Source organism: Centruroides sculpturatus, unplaced genomic scaffold, assembly GCF_000671375.1.
Source record: "Centruroides sculpturatus isolate CEXI.00-Female unplaced genomic scaffold, Cexi_2.0 scaffold139, whole genome shotgun sequence".
Lineage (NCBI taxonomy): Eukaryota > Metazoa > Arthropoda > Arachnida > Scorpiones > Buthidae > Centruroides > Centruroides sculpturatus.
The window spans coordinates 952,553-967,801 of NW_019384370.1; the positions used below are offsets into that span (position 1 = coordinate 952,553).

The 15,249-nt window shown below is 32.3% G+C and overlaps 2 protein-coding genes across 2 annotated transcripts; both read left to right on the plus strand.

The window, feature by feature from the left end:
* The first annotated feature begins 4,505 nt into the window (after positions 1–4,505).
* LOC111614572 (nudC domain-containing protein 3-like) lies at positions 4,506–5,848 on the plus strand. The gene has a single exon (XM_023355947.1). It carries the CDS (start codon positions 4,697–4,699, stop codon positions 5,678–5,680), a length of 984 nt encoding a protein of 327 aa, XP_023211715.1. The 5' UTR covers positions 4,506–4,696; the 3' UTR covers positions 5,681–5,848.
* An 8,056-nt stretch (positions 5,849–13,904) lies between these two features.
* LOC111614254 (ribosomal RNA-processing protein 7 homolog A-like) lies at positions 13,905–14,722 on the plus strand. The gene has a single exon (XM_023355637.1). The coding sequence runs from the start codon at positions 13,905–13,907 to the stop codon at positions 14,709–14,711; it is 807 nt and encodes a 268-aa protein (XP_023211405.1). The 3' UTR covers positions 14,712–14,722.
* The last annotated feature ends 527 nt before the right edge of the window (positions 14,723–15,249 follow it).

The window sequence follows — 15,249 nt, forward strand, 5'->3', positions numbered from 1 at the left end:
CATCTAAAATAGTACAGTAGAAGCCGTTCTTCCGGTTAAGCCTTAATCCTCTCCCTCTTCCCCCGCGGAGGAATTTAGAAAAATCCCTTCTTAGTGTGCATTGCCATGGCGTACCCTACTAAAACGCAGATAAAAAACAAAAAATCGCATCTAAAATAGTACAGTAGAAGCCGTTCTTCCGGATAAGCCTTAATCCTCTCCCTCTCCCCCCCGCGGGGGAATTTAGAAAAATCCCTTCTTAGTGTGCGTTTTCATGACGAACCCTAACTGTGTACCAAATTTCTGCTCTTTAGTTCCAGCGGTTTGCTCTGGGCGATGATGAATCAGTGAGCCAGTCAGTCAGTCAGGACAAGCAATTTTATATATATAGATATACAGTACATTTTAAACATTCGTGACCTGTTCGGAAATTCAAACCGTAAAGAATTTTAATTTAAAAGTTCGAACAATAAGGCTCAACGAATAAAATAGACTTAAAAAAGCTGATGCTGATAATTTTAATATATTTTTAAATATTAAAAAAAGAATGCTTTATTGGTCATATTTTTCGAGAACGGAGGTGGGAGATAGTGGGGTTGACTCACCACCCCCACCATTACATCACTACAGTCTATTTACACACATATATCATTATTAAGCTCTACAATTGGTTATGTTTATTGGATTTCGAGGTGGGCCACCTCCTAAAACATCATTAAAAAGCATTGTCATCGGACTTAGGTATGTCTTCGAAGTTTCCAGTCTTTTATCTTAATTAAAAGTGAATGAAATTCGAGTTGCAAGCTTTGAGAACATAATACAAAGTAAGTTAAACAAAAAACACTAATAAAGCAAATTGAATATTAAAGCGAAACTGGTAGAAATTAAATCACGTAGTTTTGGGGCGTCCATAAACTACTACTGCATTTTTCTTGAAATTTTTACTCCCTCATCTCCCAGTTTGTCCAATTTTCTGTACCCCTCTTCGGACCAGCGCTTATTTCTAGCTTGCAACTAGACACAAAATGTGTACTAGAAATTTTTAATTGTGCACTGGAAATCCCATAATTGTACAGTAATTAATTGACCGATTACGCGTTTTATAAGTATTTCTTTTTTCTGATCATGTTAAAGTTAAAATATTTATCTAAATTACACAGTGTAGGGTAAAACTGTCCAAAACGGAACCTGAAAGAAACAGGAAACCAGCCTAAATGGAAAAAGTTCTCTAAACGGAACGATTTTCTATTTAAAAAAGAACTGTTCAAAACGGAAACCTGACAAACCAGAAAAAATATTCAATACTGTGTGATTTCGGTTTACACGGGTTTTACTTTACACTGTGTAAATGTCATTTTTTTCCATTTATGTCTTTTAGAACAGCTTATTAACGCTAGGATTTATTGGCTTGGCCAAACAAAACTGATATTTGTGCAGTAAGAAAAAATCTTAGAATTAAGGCCTGCTTTGGACATCCAACAAAACTCAATCACCCTTAAAACTTTTATAACTTTATCAACTATATATACCATAAATAGAAACGATGAAATTATTACGTCCAAATTCCTCTTATAAGATTGCAACCTTCCTAGTAAGTTATGTGTTTTCCATAATAATTCAATTGTAAAATAAAAGCGTTATCTTCAGAAGCATAAAAAATAGAGCAGAGCATAATCCATTTCATACGACCCTCTTCCTTGGTCATGATCAATTGTTTTAAAAAATCAATCTTTGCGTGTCCTTTTTTAAAATTATTAATAAAATTTGATTTCATTTGTTTAGTTAAAATTTAGTTTACATTTGTCGGGCAGCCGTCAAGGACGAGAGCACGTTCCGAAGGGCATATCAATGGGATCAGAGACCTGAAGATAAAGTTTTGGATAAAAGGATCAGTCTATCTGCATCGATCCAACTTAAGTTCGTTTTGACCAGCCACCTGTCATCGTTTGCTCGCCGTCTGCCATCGCTAAACCCTTCCTCGGATGCTCCAGCCATTCTTCCGAATTCCTTAACTGATGATGAACAATTTTGTTGGATATCCGAAGGGGAGAAGGTTACGGAAACTTGGACAAACTGGGACAAGGGAGGGAGGGAAATTTCAAGAAAAACGTGGACGTAATTTATAAACAGTCTCTATAGAAACTAGAGGATTTGCATATAACGTGTTCTGCCCATATTCTACAAAATTGTACTTATTATTCGATGTTACTACCAAATTAAATGTAACATCCTGCAATTATTTTCTTGTCAGATCTGCTATCCATCGCATACAAATTCTAGCAATCACACAGCAATGTTCATTGATCAAATAGTATCGAGTGCTGTGTACATCAATAACTTTCGTTGTGTCCTTAGCATTTGGCATAAAACCCGATACAATTTGATCCGATCATGGATAAATGTGTGAGAATCAGAATTGGAGTTATACAATTAAACTGATTAAATTAAACAATGAAGCTAAATACATCAATCTAAATTTTGTGTTGTTTTGGATCGGAAATTTCTCATTAAACAAGGTCCTTCCGTCATTTCCTTCATCTTCCGATGGAGAAAATGACGATATAATATTTACCACATGAAAAAATAATATTTTTTCTTTCAAAATTATTAATAAACAAGTCTGAGAAGTAAATTTCTTGCACATGTTGTATTCGCTAAAGGAAACGCCTTGTCATTTTTATGACAAAAGGGAAATTAACTTCCCTTCTTATAACCCTTAACTTCCAAATTCGACCACCATCTGGTTGTCCACTCCATCGACAGTTCTCCAGTACATCCAGTTACGGTCCGAAATCGAGATCTGCCATTGGTTGGAATTCGAGGATAAAATGGAGCTTGCTCCGATCGAGGAGTTCTCCTAGAGATTTTCATCCGCATAAAGCAAAGATTTTAACCTGTGCGCCATCAAGATCGACAACCTTCGGCTTCAACAAACCTCAACTTCAACCTACCGCCGATCAACGCCTCAACGCGAATAAGAGACAACTCAAGCTACTCAACTCGAGATAGTATATCCTAAATATATGTAAACTCTCTCATTCACTCGCGAGATAGATAGAGAAATATAGTCTTTGGCTCGACTATAATTATACTTTTATTTTATTTTTATTAAAATTCGTTTGTACTGTAAAGGAATGGTTTCTTTGATGAACTCGATTACACACCGAAGTCTTACCGCTTGTCCACAGTCTCTCCCACTCGAAAGAATGATCTAAGTACTTAACTACGTGCCTAACGCTAAAATTTTAGGCTGGTGTCGGGAATCATGACTGTAGATCGGGATTTTACGATGTTGATCTAAAACATCTTTTAAAGCCATCTTATGGCTCGTGACAGATCCACAAGATCTGCGCCGAATAAGTGGTGGAAAATAATTAACTACCCTCAGTCCTCACATACTGGGGTCTTTTTTTTTTTAACTCTTTCCGCCCTGTGGGCCAGGCCCACAATGGAGCTGCCGGGTGGCGAGGGACGGGGCCCGACATATCCGAACGGACCACTCCCCGAAAGATTCCTGGGGATTTTTCGACCCGTTCGGATTCAAACCCAGGTTTCCCAGAGCGGTAGGCTGCCACCTTGACCGCTCGGCCATCCGGCCGCATATTTAGGATTTAATTATTTCAGTCGAAGCGGTAGGCTGCCACCTTGACCGCTCGGCCATCCGGCCACACATACTGGTGTCTAGGGAGAGGGGTCTGATTTGCCTTAACTTCCAGAACCTCACAAATGCGCTATATAGATGAATTTGTTGAAAATATTTAATTCATCTAATGTAGAGTATTTTCCACAGATTTAAAGGTGTTATTGGAAAATTTAAACCCTTACCACTTGCTCTGAATAATAATTTGAAATACTGTATATTTACAGAATTATTTTCAAATTCATCTTCCTATTTATTTCTGCAGTATGGAGAATCCATATGCGACGTTTTTCATCTTATGGCCTTCAACGGGTAAATTCATTGTAGACGAATGAACTAATGTAACTGTTTACAATACGAAATGAAAAAAACCAGTGATATCTCCAAAAACATATCTGTAAACATTACAGGTACAGAAACTGCCGTCAGCATGCGTAGAACGATCGTTTTCAAATTATTACCGTTTTATTTTAGATGTACACGAAATGCAAGAAAGTATGAAACCTTCATTCAATGACTACGTTTTACATTCATAATTATTTCGCTATGGAAAGTCGTGATATCGGGCGACGTCAAGTAATCGTTTCGTCATCAGAAACTGTGATAGTGGTGTCAAAATTTTTCGTTATTTACAGTTTTGGTATCGGTATCAGTGTCAATTTAAATAAAACAATATTTCGGTTTTCATTATAGATCACAATGAATTGTGATCTGTAATGAAAACTAAACGTAAAATAAAATAATTATCAAGTATTTTAATTTAATTTTTCAAGAATAAATTTAAATTAGAAAATACAGTAAATTAGTATATATATTTTAAAAATTCATTCAGATTTTTAATAAAAAAGAAGTGGCAACACGATTAAATATCAAAAGTTTAAAATTTCCCAGCAGAGGGCGTAAAAGCAAATTTTCTATTGTAAAGTAAACAATTCCTAGGTGTAAATGAAGATTTTTGTGAATTAAAACTTCAATTGCGTATAATTAAAATACAATTGCCTGTCGTACTTGCAAAGTTACTACTGAGTTTTATGTTATTATTCATTCATCGAAATAAGTTGTTTTATAGAATATTAGATGATGAATTCGGATCATTTAAAATACGAAGACGCATTAATGGGAATTCTTCACTGCGAAGGCGAAATTATGAAATTTTTAGATGTGATATTTGGATTTTTATTCAGAAGGACTGATTTCTACAAAATCCAACATAATAGTTCCGAAAAACTTGGTTTTCCTCCTGGTATTCCCAAGAAGTTGGTGTTAGCTGCGTTCGAAAAATATCATCAGTTAGCTCTGAAGAATGAAGAATTATATCAGAAAAAGATTAAAGAAAACGATAATTTTCAAGAATTTCATAAAACTGAAGTAAAAACACAAGTGAATCCAGAAATAGAGCAAAAAGCAAAGGATTTAAATATCCAAGAAGATATCCAAAAAATCAAAACTTCAGATTTATCACAGTCAATTAAAGAACAGTCTCAAGAAAACTTTCAAAATTTCTCAGAATGTTACAATGGTGCAATGAGAGAGAATTATTCTTGGTCTCAAAATTTAAAGGAAGTAGACGTTAAAATTAATGTACCTGATACAATCAAATCTGGAAAGCAAGTAAAAGTAGACATCAAACCAAATAGTTTAAAAGTATGTATTTACAAAAATAATAATTGGGAAACTGTTGTAGATGGGACATTAACATTTAAAATCAATGTTGAAAAATCGATGTGGACTTTATTCAAAAGTGAACACATTTTTATTAATCTGGAAAAAGTTCAAGAAACGTGGTGGGAGGCTTTATTAGAAGGTGAACCTAAAATTGATATACAGAAAATTGACAATAGTCAGCCATTTGAAGAATTAGATCAGGAAGCTCAAGCAAAAATTGATGAACTAATGTATAATCAACAGCAAAAGCTGTTAGGGAAGCCAACATCAAATCAACAAAAAGTTCATGATATTCTGAAGGAAGCATGGGATAAAGAAGGATCACCTTTTAAAGGAACTCCCTATGACCCTAGCATTGTCAATGTAGAAAACTCAAATAATTTCAGTTTTAAATGATTCTGAAAATTATGATTTGTGAACCTAATGCATTGCTAATATGAAGAACTGTGACTAAATTTTGTTGTACATCCACAAATATGAGATTTGTGTATTTTGAGTTGCTTCACTGTTTAGTTCTCAAATAAACATGAAATTGTATATAATTGTACAGTTTTAACAGTAAAATATTTATTGAAATTTAATTAAAATCAGACTCAAACATGCTGGTTAGGAGACATTATTCAACATTTCTAATTGGCGGTGGATGTAACATTCTAATAGTCACATGCGTATGTTATTGTGCTTTATATTCATTTTTTAGATTAAAACATTTTGCACTTCATATTTGTTTTTTAAATTAAAATAGTCTGTTCCAGTTTTCATCTTAATGTTCTAATTCTATAGTCTTTTAATGGAACCTGATGTCTATTTTATATATGGATGAAAATGTTTAAGTATTTTTGATTTTGCTATTTTGGTGTTTCATAACTCTGCTTAATTAGAATCTTTTCTTCATTGTCATTGGACAAAACAAAATATATTCTATATAGTTAATGTAAATATCCTAATGTTTAAAATTTAATTAGTTTTTCATATTTTAAAATTGTATTGAAAGTAAGATTCTACTTAAATATAATTATAATATCTTATGTAAAATAATTATGCATTTTTCTCCAAGTATCTCCATCCAAGAGGATGATGACCATGATATTCAGTATGTTCCTAACCTGTTTGTGTAAATTTTTAATTTATTCAGGCCATAGTTTCAAATGTCTTTTCCTTTAATCTATTAGTATTTTCTTATCTGTGTCTTTAACATGGGTCCCCAAACTTATTTGACTGTCAATCCCCTTCAAGGATTCCTTGAACTTTTATTGATCCCCTCTTCTGTTTTTGCTAATACAATTAATAATAATTAAATCTGGTGAGCCAGTATTTATCCACACCAGACCCATAGCTAAGAGAACTAACTTAGATGGCTAAGATCCCTCAGCTTAGTCAACAGTGTCCATATGATGTATATATAATACAGTTGAACTTGTGTATCTTGAAACTCATGGGAACAAGAAAAAAAAAATTTGAGATACAGAGGTTCCTGCACAGTAATAGGTTTGATTGGAAGTGCAGTATTTTATTATAATAGCAAGTACAGTACATATCTATACTAGGTATTAATAAAAGATTTTTGACATATCTTAACAGAAAGAGTTTCTGATGTCTGAATTTCTTCAATTGAAAAGACACAAACCAAACTTATAGCCAATAAAAAAAAAAATGGGGTATTAATTGCAACTATGTTAAGGTATTGCAAGAGATGTTTTTTTGACTGCAATTTATGCTATCAAACTGTCACCAAGCTTTGAATTTGTAATTGACACTTCAGTCTGTAATTTGAGATAGAGGTTTTGGGAAAAAATTATTTGAGATAAACATGGAAAATATATTGAATTTAAGCTGAAAATATGGGGAAAAAATAAAGACAGGTTCAACTGTATATGCTTTTGCTTTCATCACAAATTTGGGCTACTGTTGTTTATTTTTTACATTTAAACTGTAGCTAATTAACCTAGTATTGTCTGAAAAAATATTGGTCACAATTTGATCAGTTTGCCTCTCTTGTCACCAATGATTTATTCCTGGATACAAGACTGATCCATACACTATTTTCATAGAAAATATCTACTTACAGCATGCAAATTTACCTATTGCATGTTTTAATAATTTTTAATGAACCATTTTCAATCATCCCCTGACTAATTTTGGACCGAAATGTCTTAGTGACCCTTGGCTCAATATTGACTACTTTCGGGATCCCTGTTTAATGTATTCTGTTTTTGAAGTGCCTTTTTCTGACAGCTACAACTTAAATGGAGACAAAAATGCATCAATTCAATTCAATATTTATTGTAACATACATGTGTACATTCTTGGTACCGCATAGCATAACCAAGATAAAAGACAATTACAAATTATGTTAGATGTACAGTACAGTACAGCATGACATGAGATAAAGAATTAAAATAATAATAATAACAACCATAATAGTGACAATAACAATTAAAAGCACATGCCATAGAGGCAATTAATACAATAGAGTGATTAATAATTACATGTAATTGCATGGAGAATTAAGTACATAACTAAAGTATAGCATATAAAAATACAAACACAAATTCAAATACAAGACAAAATAATACAGTATTGGTTGAAATAGCAAAAGAGAAACACGTGTTGGACATTTTAACATTAAACAGAGTGCATTACAGAGTACATGGTCAGTTCTGAGCACTGACTACTGTCAGTGCTGATGTAATAAGTTGATGCATTTCTGACAATAGTCAGAAATGCATCAACTTATTACATCATCCATATCCACCATTTTTGTACATCAAGCATTCCAATTGCCATGACTGACAAGTAATACAAGTGTCTGTGCCAGATACTTGTCTCACTTGTCAGTCATACCAACTTGGAATGTTTTATGTACAGTATTACTACCTCCGGGTGCTATCTGAAGTTCTGCTAAACTGATTTTGAAAGAAAGAAATGCCATTTTTTTCAAGGGGGCTGTCCATAAATGACATCCACACTGGAGGGGGAAGGGGTGAGCTTCAGTGGACGTCCATTCATTTCATTAAATTTTATACACTTTATTCATTTTATTATATTTATTTCAAAATTTCTTGTATGTTTCATTTCTACTTATGCTATCTATCATTCATAAAGTGATAAAGGTTTTAAGTGGGGTTGAGTTTTGTTAGATGTCTGACAAGGGGAGGGGATTATGGAAACTTGAACAATTTGTCCAAGCTTACAATTTACATGAAATTATAATTCTCCATATACTGTGTTAATTTTATGAATATTAATTACAAGAATTAAATTGCATTAATTATACATGTATACTAAAAATCAAGTATCAGAAATCTATGATGATTACAGTGACCATATGTACATTTCACTGCTTTGACTGTTAGATTTTTTTATTTTTTAGAAAATGCATTTTGTCCTTTATTTTGTGAGCTGAAATGTAACTTGAGTATTTAAACCTGCACATGGAACTAATATTTAATTTATCCACTTTATTTTATGCAATTTATAAATGTTACCAAAACTGCATTGGTTATTTAAATAGCTGGCTGGGACAACTTTATGGAAATGAAAGTAGTTGTACGTGTTATACAACATCCATACTACATAGAAATGACAGTATTTGAATGAGTTCTATTACAAGAACCCTGCTGTGGGCTGGAAGATTGAGAAAAATGTTTTGTTTGTGAAGATTGAAAAAAAACATTTCCAATCACTGGAACTTAAATATAAATGACAGCTAGCTATCTGACAGATTTTCATGTAGTTATGTCACCATTGAAAGATTAATAATGTCGAAAAAACAATAATTCCTGCCTGGGTTGAATTTTTAAATATTTTGCAGTATCTTTTAAAACCATTTTTAAAATTGTTGAATTTGCTTTTCATAATCAAAATTCAACCCTAAATCTAATGGTCCCACTGAACAAGTATTTTCATTAGTGAACATTATGTGGACCAGTGAAAAAACCCAATTGATCAAAACATTGGAAACAAGCATTTATATCAAATATAACTATACAAATTATATAGTTTTATGAATTCTTTAAATATAAATCTGATTTATTTATAAAGTTCATTCTCGTGAAAAGTGACAAAATTTTTTAAAATAATATAATTGTTTAAATTGCTGTGTATATGCTTATATTTCATAATAAATTTTATATAGCTTATTAGTTTTAGTGAAACAATACCCATTTCTTTTATTATGAAACAATTTCTGATTTGTCTTTTATTTTCTCCAAAAAATATTGTTAATATAATGATGATCAGTTTCTTCCTTGGTATCTTCCTATGCTCATTTTCACTCTATTATCTAATTAAAGTTAGGGTTACCATAACAGTTGAAAGCAAAATATAGAAAGATTAGCATTAAAAGTACTCAGGCAATGAGGCAAAATAAAAGGAATTTATTCATATTTTTCAATCTAGTAAATATAGGCATATAATACTGTATAAAGTTTTAATTTACATTTTCCTTTGGAGCATGGAATGCAATTTTAAATGCAGTATAAGAAAACTATTTTACCGCTTAGACAATAAGTACTATCATTAAGATTTTTGGAAAATTTTCTAATGTTCTTTTTTCTTTGGAGGGGCCAGGGCCCCTTAGCCCACTCTGGGTGCACCATTGATTCAATTTATTATTATTATATCATAATTAAAATTACAACATAGATATTACCAAGTACATATAAATTAATTTTAGTACTTTATTGATTATTACTGCATATATGCATAAAATATAAAATTTACAAGAAATGTTACGAATTTCCACATAGTTCCACAAGTAATACAAACATGACTTAAAGTATTTTTTAAGATTTTTGTAATTGTTTATATATAGTTTTGATATTTACAATTTTTCACTTATATTTTTAATAATTACTTATATCATCTTTTTAAAAATAATGTGACAAATTAATAATAATTTACATTCAAATCTGTAATTTTTAAGAGATGCATTGGCTGATTTTGTTCATGTCTGCTTTTGTTATAAGCATCATATAAAAAAAAATTTTTTAATTATATAAATAAAAGTAGTTTGTTAAAGTTAAAATAAAGTTTTATAGTTTATTGCTTGAAAATTTGAAGCATTAAATTTTTGTATAGTATTTTATATTAAATAAGTGTCACTTATGTCAATTAATACTGAATCCAGTCAATTCATTATTTAAGATTGTATATAGAATACTAGCAATGCTCTGTGTTGTTATATAATGATATGTAAATTATAGAAAAAATATATATATATTTTTATTTTGTTATAATAAAATGTATGAATATAATCATGGTGGTTTTACATATTTTTCACTAATTTAAAATTCATTGTTTGAAGATGAAAATCATAATTTCTGATTTTGTATTTAATTAATGTAAAAATATTGATTGTAATGATCATGACTTCAATGTAAACATTGAAGTCATGATCATTATTTAATACTTTACAATAATTGATTGTAAAGTATTAAATAATGATCATGACTTCCATTACTAAATTTGTACTTTTGAAATTTATATTAGGTGACCATAATTAAAGTATCTCTATTCAAACCTATCTGGAGAAATATTTAGCAGTTCAAATCTAATATGGTGACATTTGGGCCTCTGGCACTGTTAATGCTGCAAGCAACAACACATTTTTATTTGAACAAGACATACTGTACATGCTATATAGCAGTGGTAACCAACCTTTCTGACATCATGGATCAATAAACTCACAATTTTGAATCTGCTGACCACTGTTATGAAATTTTTTTTGAACAATACAAACATGTATAGAATAATGATCACAAAAGTTCTGTTTCACTTTATTAATATGAAATTCACTTGTTTAATTATAACAAATTAGTGTGAAGTTTGTTGCTGCTTATTTGAAATAAGTTTATGGATTCTTGGCTCTTTTCCATGAAGCATGACAATTATACTCACAACATTATTTATTAATTTATTGGCATTATCACTTATTGATAACCATCATTTTGTGTTTGGTTTTAGATTTGAATAAAATTACCCCCAAATGAGGGAAAAAGCAACCAAGCATTTTGCATTTCTTTAGTAATATTTCGTGTAACCTTGAGTTGATCATATGTCCAAATTTCTCCATGGACCACCACAATTTTCTTGCGGACCATCAGTGGTCCATGGACCACTGGATGGCAACCACTGTTATACAGAGACTTATCAATAATGGAAATACTGCTCAATGTGGTTCTTGTTCTAAAAGTGTAAAACCTGAATATAATGAACAGTGTGTTCTAGTGTTGCCACCTTTTCAAAATTGCTGACCCGAACGACAGGTGAGGTTTGTTCGAACAGGAGTTCCTGACGCATGCACAATGTCATTTTGCAATGCGAAGAATAACATGCAGTGCATGCCTATTCTAAATCAGTTACAGTTAGGGACTAAGGAGACTTGGGTACGAGTAAGGTAAGTAACTAAATTAAGAAAAAACAACTACAGATGACTTAGCTCTATTGGATATTGGAGATGTGTACGAATACAAATTGTATAAGTTATAAGTAAAAAAAAAAGTTGAAAGGTTGCGCACGATATTCCCAGACAAAATTAATAGTTCACCCAGACAGTGAGTTGATTCCTGGACTGTCCGGGTGAAAACCGGACGGGTGAATGACTGACTGTAATTGATTCTGTGTGATGCTTCTCACTTGCAGTGATACTGTCTTTCAAGGCTTCTAAATTTGCAACATACCCTCAATACACAACACATGGATTTTTAAATGTCCCCATAACCAAAAATCAGATGGATTAAGATCTGGAGAATGAGGTGGCCATTCAATAGGAAATGCACAATTAATCACTCTGTTATTGCTGAAATGTTCTTTCAGAAACTATGCAGCATCTGATAGCAAGAGATACTCCATCTTGCATGTACTAAGGTATAACAAAAATATTTAGCATCTCTCAGTATTTCTGAGCTGTCACATGCCTGTTAGGACTAGTTTCTTCTAAAAACAATGATTCATGGATAAATATAGCTATGAATCCATACTGGACTTTAGGCAAATGCAGTGGAATCTGTTGGAAAATATGAGTTTTCCATGACTGAAATGCAAAAGTTATGGGTGTTCTCTGTTCCAGTAAGGTGAAAATGTACCTCATCACTCCAGAGTATAATCTATTGCTATAACACTGCATTTCCATTTTTGGAAGGAAGGTAAATGCAAAGGTTGGTTGGGTTTTGCTATTGGTGGCAAGCAACTGTTGGTTGTGACTTATATGGATAAAAATGCACCAACTTTCTCATTACATTCCACACTGTGCCATAGGATGCACCCAACAGCCATGACACTACTGGAATCTGTAACATTATTTATTGACTGTTTAACAACACGTGTGGAATCTAGCTGTTCCCATTGTGGGCTTAGCTGAACCCATAACAAGTGTGATTAAATAGCTCCTAAGTTCTTGTAGGACAGAGTCAAAAAATAATAAAATTTCATTTCATAGAATTTATTATGATGAACATTCAGCGCATTGTCCGAGAAAGCGGTTTTAACACAGTTGGACAAGCAAACCAATAACAGTCGGATAACCCATTTTAAATGACGACCGGAAGGCCAAGCGATTACGGTGGCAGCCTACTGCTCTGGGTAGTGTTACCATCCGTCCGGTTTTCACCCGACAGTCCAGGAATCGACTCACTGTCCGGGTGAACTATTAATTTTGTCCGGGAATATCGCGCACAACCTTCTTTTTTCTTTTACGCTTGTACGATTCGTATTCATACACATCTCCAATAGAGCTAAGTGATCTAGGTTACTTACGTTACTCGTACACAAGTCTCCCTAGTCCCTAACTGTAACTGATTTAGAACCGGCATACACTGCACATTATTCTTCGCATTGTAAAATAACATTACGATTGCGTTAGGAACTTCTGTTCGAACAAACCTCACCTGCCGTCCGGGTCACCGATGACCGATTTTAAAAAGGTGGCAACACTAGCTCTGGGGGACCCGGGATCAAATTCCCCGCGTTTTTTTATGCAGCGAGAGTGTAGCGAAATGACATCACAAGCAGTATTGGCCAATTAGAAACCAGTTTCAGTGTGTTCGCTGTAAAGCGCTTCTCGAGCGCTGCATAAAAAAACGCGAGGATTCCGACGGGTCGAAAAACCTCAGGAATTTTTGGGGAGTCGGGGGTTGTCTGTTTTCAATATATCAGACCCAGATTTTTACCACCCAGTCATCCTATTGTGGCCTGACTGAACCCATAATAGGCTTGCAAAAGAAAGAAAAAAAAGGGGTCCTCTTCGTGCTCATTGAGCGAGGAGTTTAGAAAACATTCGTTTCAAATAAAATGGGCAATGTCATAGGATTACTTATAATGTTGTTTTAAATCCGATTTATTAGGCAACGCGCTCATTAATTTTGACATTTTTGTTAACTATCTAGTCATTTTATCATATCCGACGGCTGTGGATATCGCTCATTCACAAGCCAAATGTCAGATAAATAGAGACACGAGAAATAAAATTATAAAATTTCCAAAATTAATATAATAGTAAAATAATCGATCCTAAATTATTTTTAAAAATAATAAAATATTCTAGAAATAATATCGTAATGGTTTTATTCAATAAACATTAATTAAATTTTGGAGTTGGCAACTTAAAACTTGTAACAAGATGGCGGCTGCCACGAGTAAAACATGTGAATTTAGTGTGATTCCCTTAAAAGTGAATGAAACGAGTGTAGCTATTCATTATTTATTTTACAAACAGCATCGTGTGAGAGAGCAATTAGAATCTAAACCAACAGATCGAACTTTATTTGTCGTTAATGTCCCGCCATACTGTGGCCATCAAAGTCTAAAATCCATTTTTTCGAAATGCGGTTCCATAGAGAGAATTATCATTCATCAAAAACCGACTCTCGGCAATGAAGAAAAGCCGGATTCAAAATATTTTCCGAAGGATAAACCGATTGAAGGATTTTGTATTGCTTATATCGTGTTTAAAAAGAGTTCTGCTTTAAAAAAGTGTCATGTCTTAGAAGAAAGTTCTCCCTGTTGTCTCCCATCAGATCGACGTTTGAAAGTTGGCATCGAGAAATGGTGTACAGAATATAATAATAATATTCCAAACATTGAAGAATTACAGAAAGAAATTGATGTCTATATGCAACAATACGATGAAAAAGTTGAAAAAGAAAAGCAAGAAGCAATAGAAATGGAAGGTGTTGCTGATGAAGAAGGTTGGATAACTGTGTCAAAACATAGTAAAAAACCAGTGATAAGAAGGACTGAAGTTAATGAGAAGAAAATAACTGCAAAAGAACGGAAAAAGCGTTCCAAGAAAAACTTGCTTAATTTTTATACATTTCAAATTCGTGAATCTAAGATGAAACATATTGAAGAATTACGAAAAAAATTTGAAGAAGACAAAAGAAGGATTGAATTAATGAAATCTAAAAGAAAATTTAAACCCTTTTAAATTATTTTGTGTTTATGTTGTCATTATTAATTTGAAAAGTAATAAAAGTTTTTAAATTTAGAAGTCAGCAATTCTTATTTATTTAATTATAAAATTTTAATAACATTTTAACAGTTTTACTATTTCCAAACTAATATATTTAAAAAAATGAATCTAGCAAGCGGTCTTTTTATTTGCTTCAAATTATATAAACTTCAATATTAGTTTGTTTGTTTATCATTTAAGTTATCATATGAGCATGTAGCAGAGGAAAGAAATATAGTATATGAAAGATATCAAAATTGCAAAATTGTGTTGTTTAAATATTTATACAATGAGAACTATATTGTTTGTATAAACAAGGTTCTGTAAGAAAATGGACAATCATAAATAGATAGTTATCAATTTTTGAGTATTAAATTTTCATGAATAAGATTTTAAACAGCATAAGTTAGTTTTCCATTTGTTTTAAAGATGACATGAGAAGTGACCTTCATTTGTATACAGATGGTCTTTAATCCTTGAAAAGACCTCTTTAAGGAATTATTATTTGCCCATT

Bases quoted from the DNA above. Each gene is read 5' to 3' on its own strand.
- LOC111614254 (XM_023355637.1), top strand. From the start codon at position 13,905: ATGGCGGCTGCCACGAGTAAAACATGTGAATTTAGTGTGATTCCCTTA.
- LOC111614572 (XM_023355947.1), top strand. From the start codon at position 4,697: ATGATGAATTCGGATCATTTAAAATACGAAGACGCATTAATGGGAATT.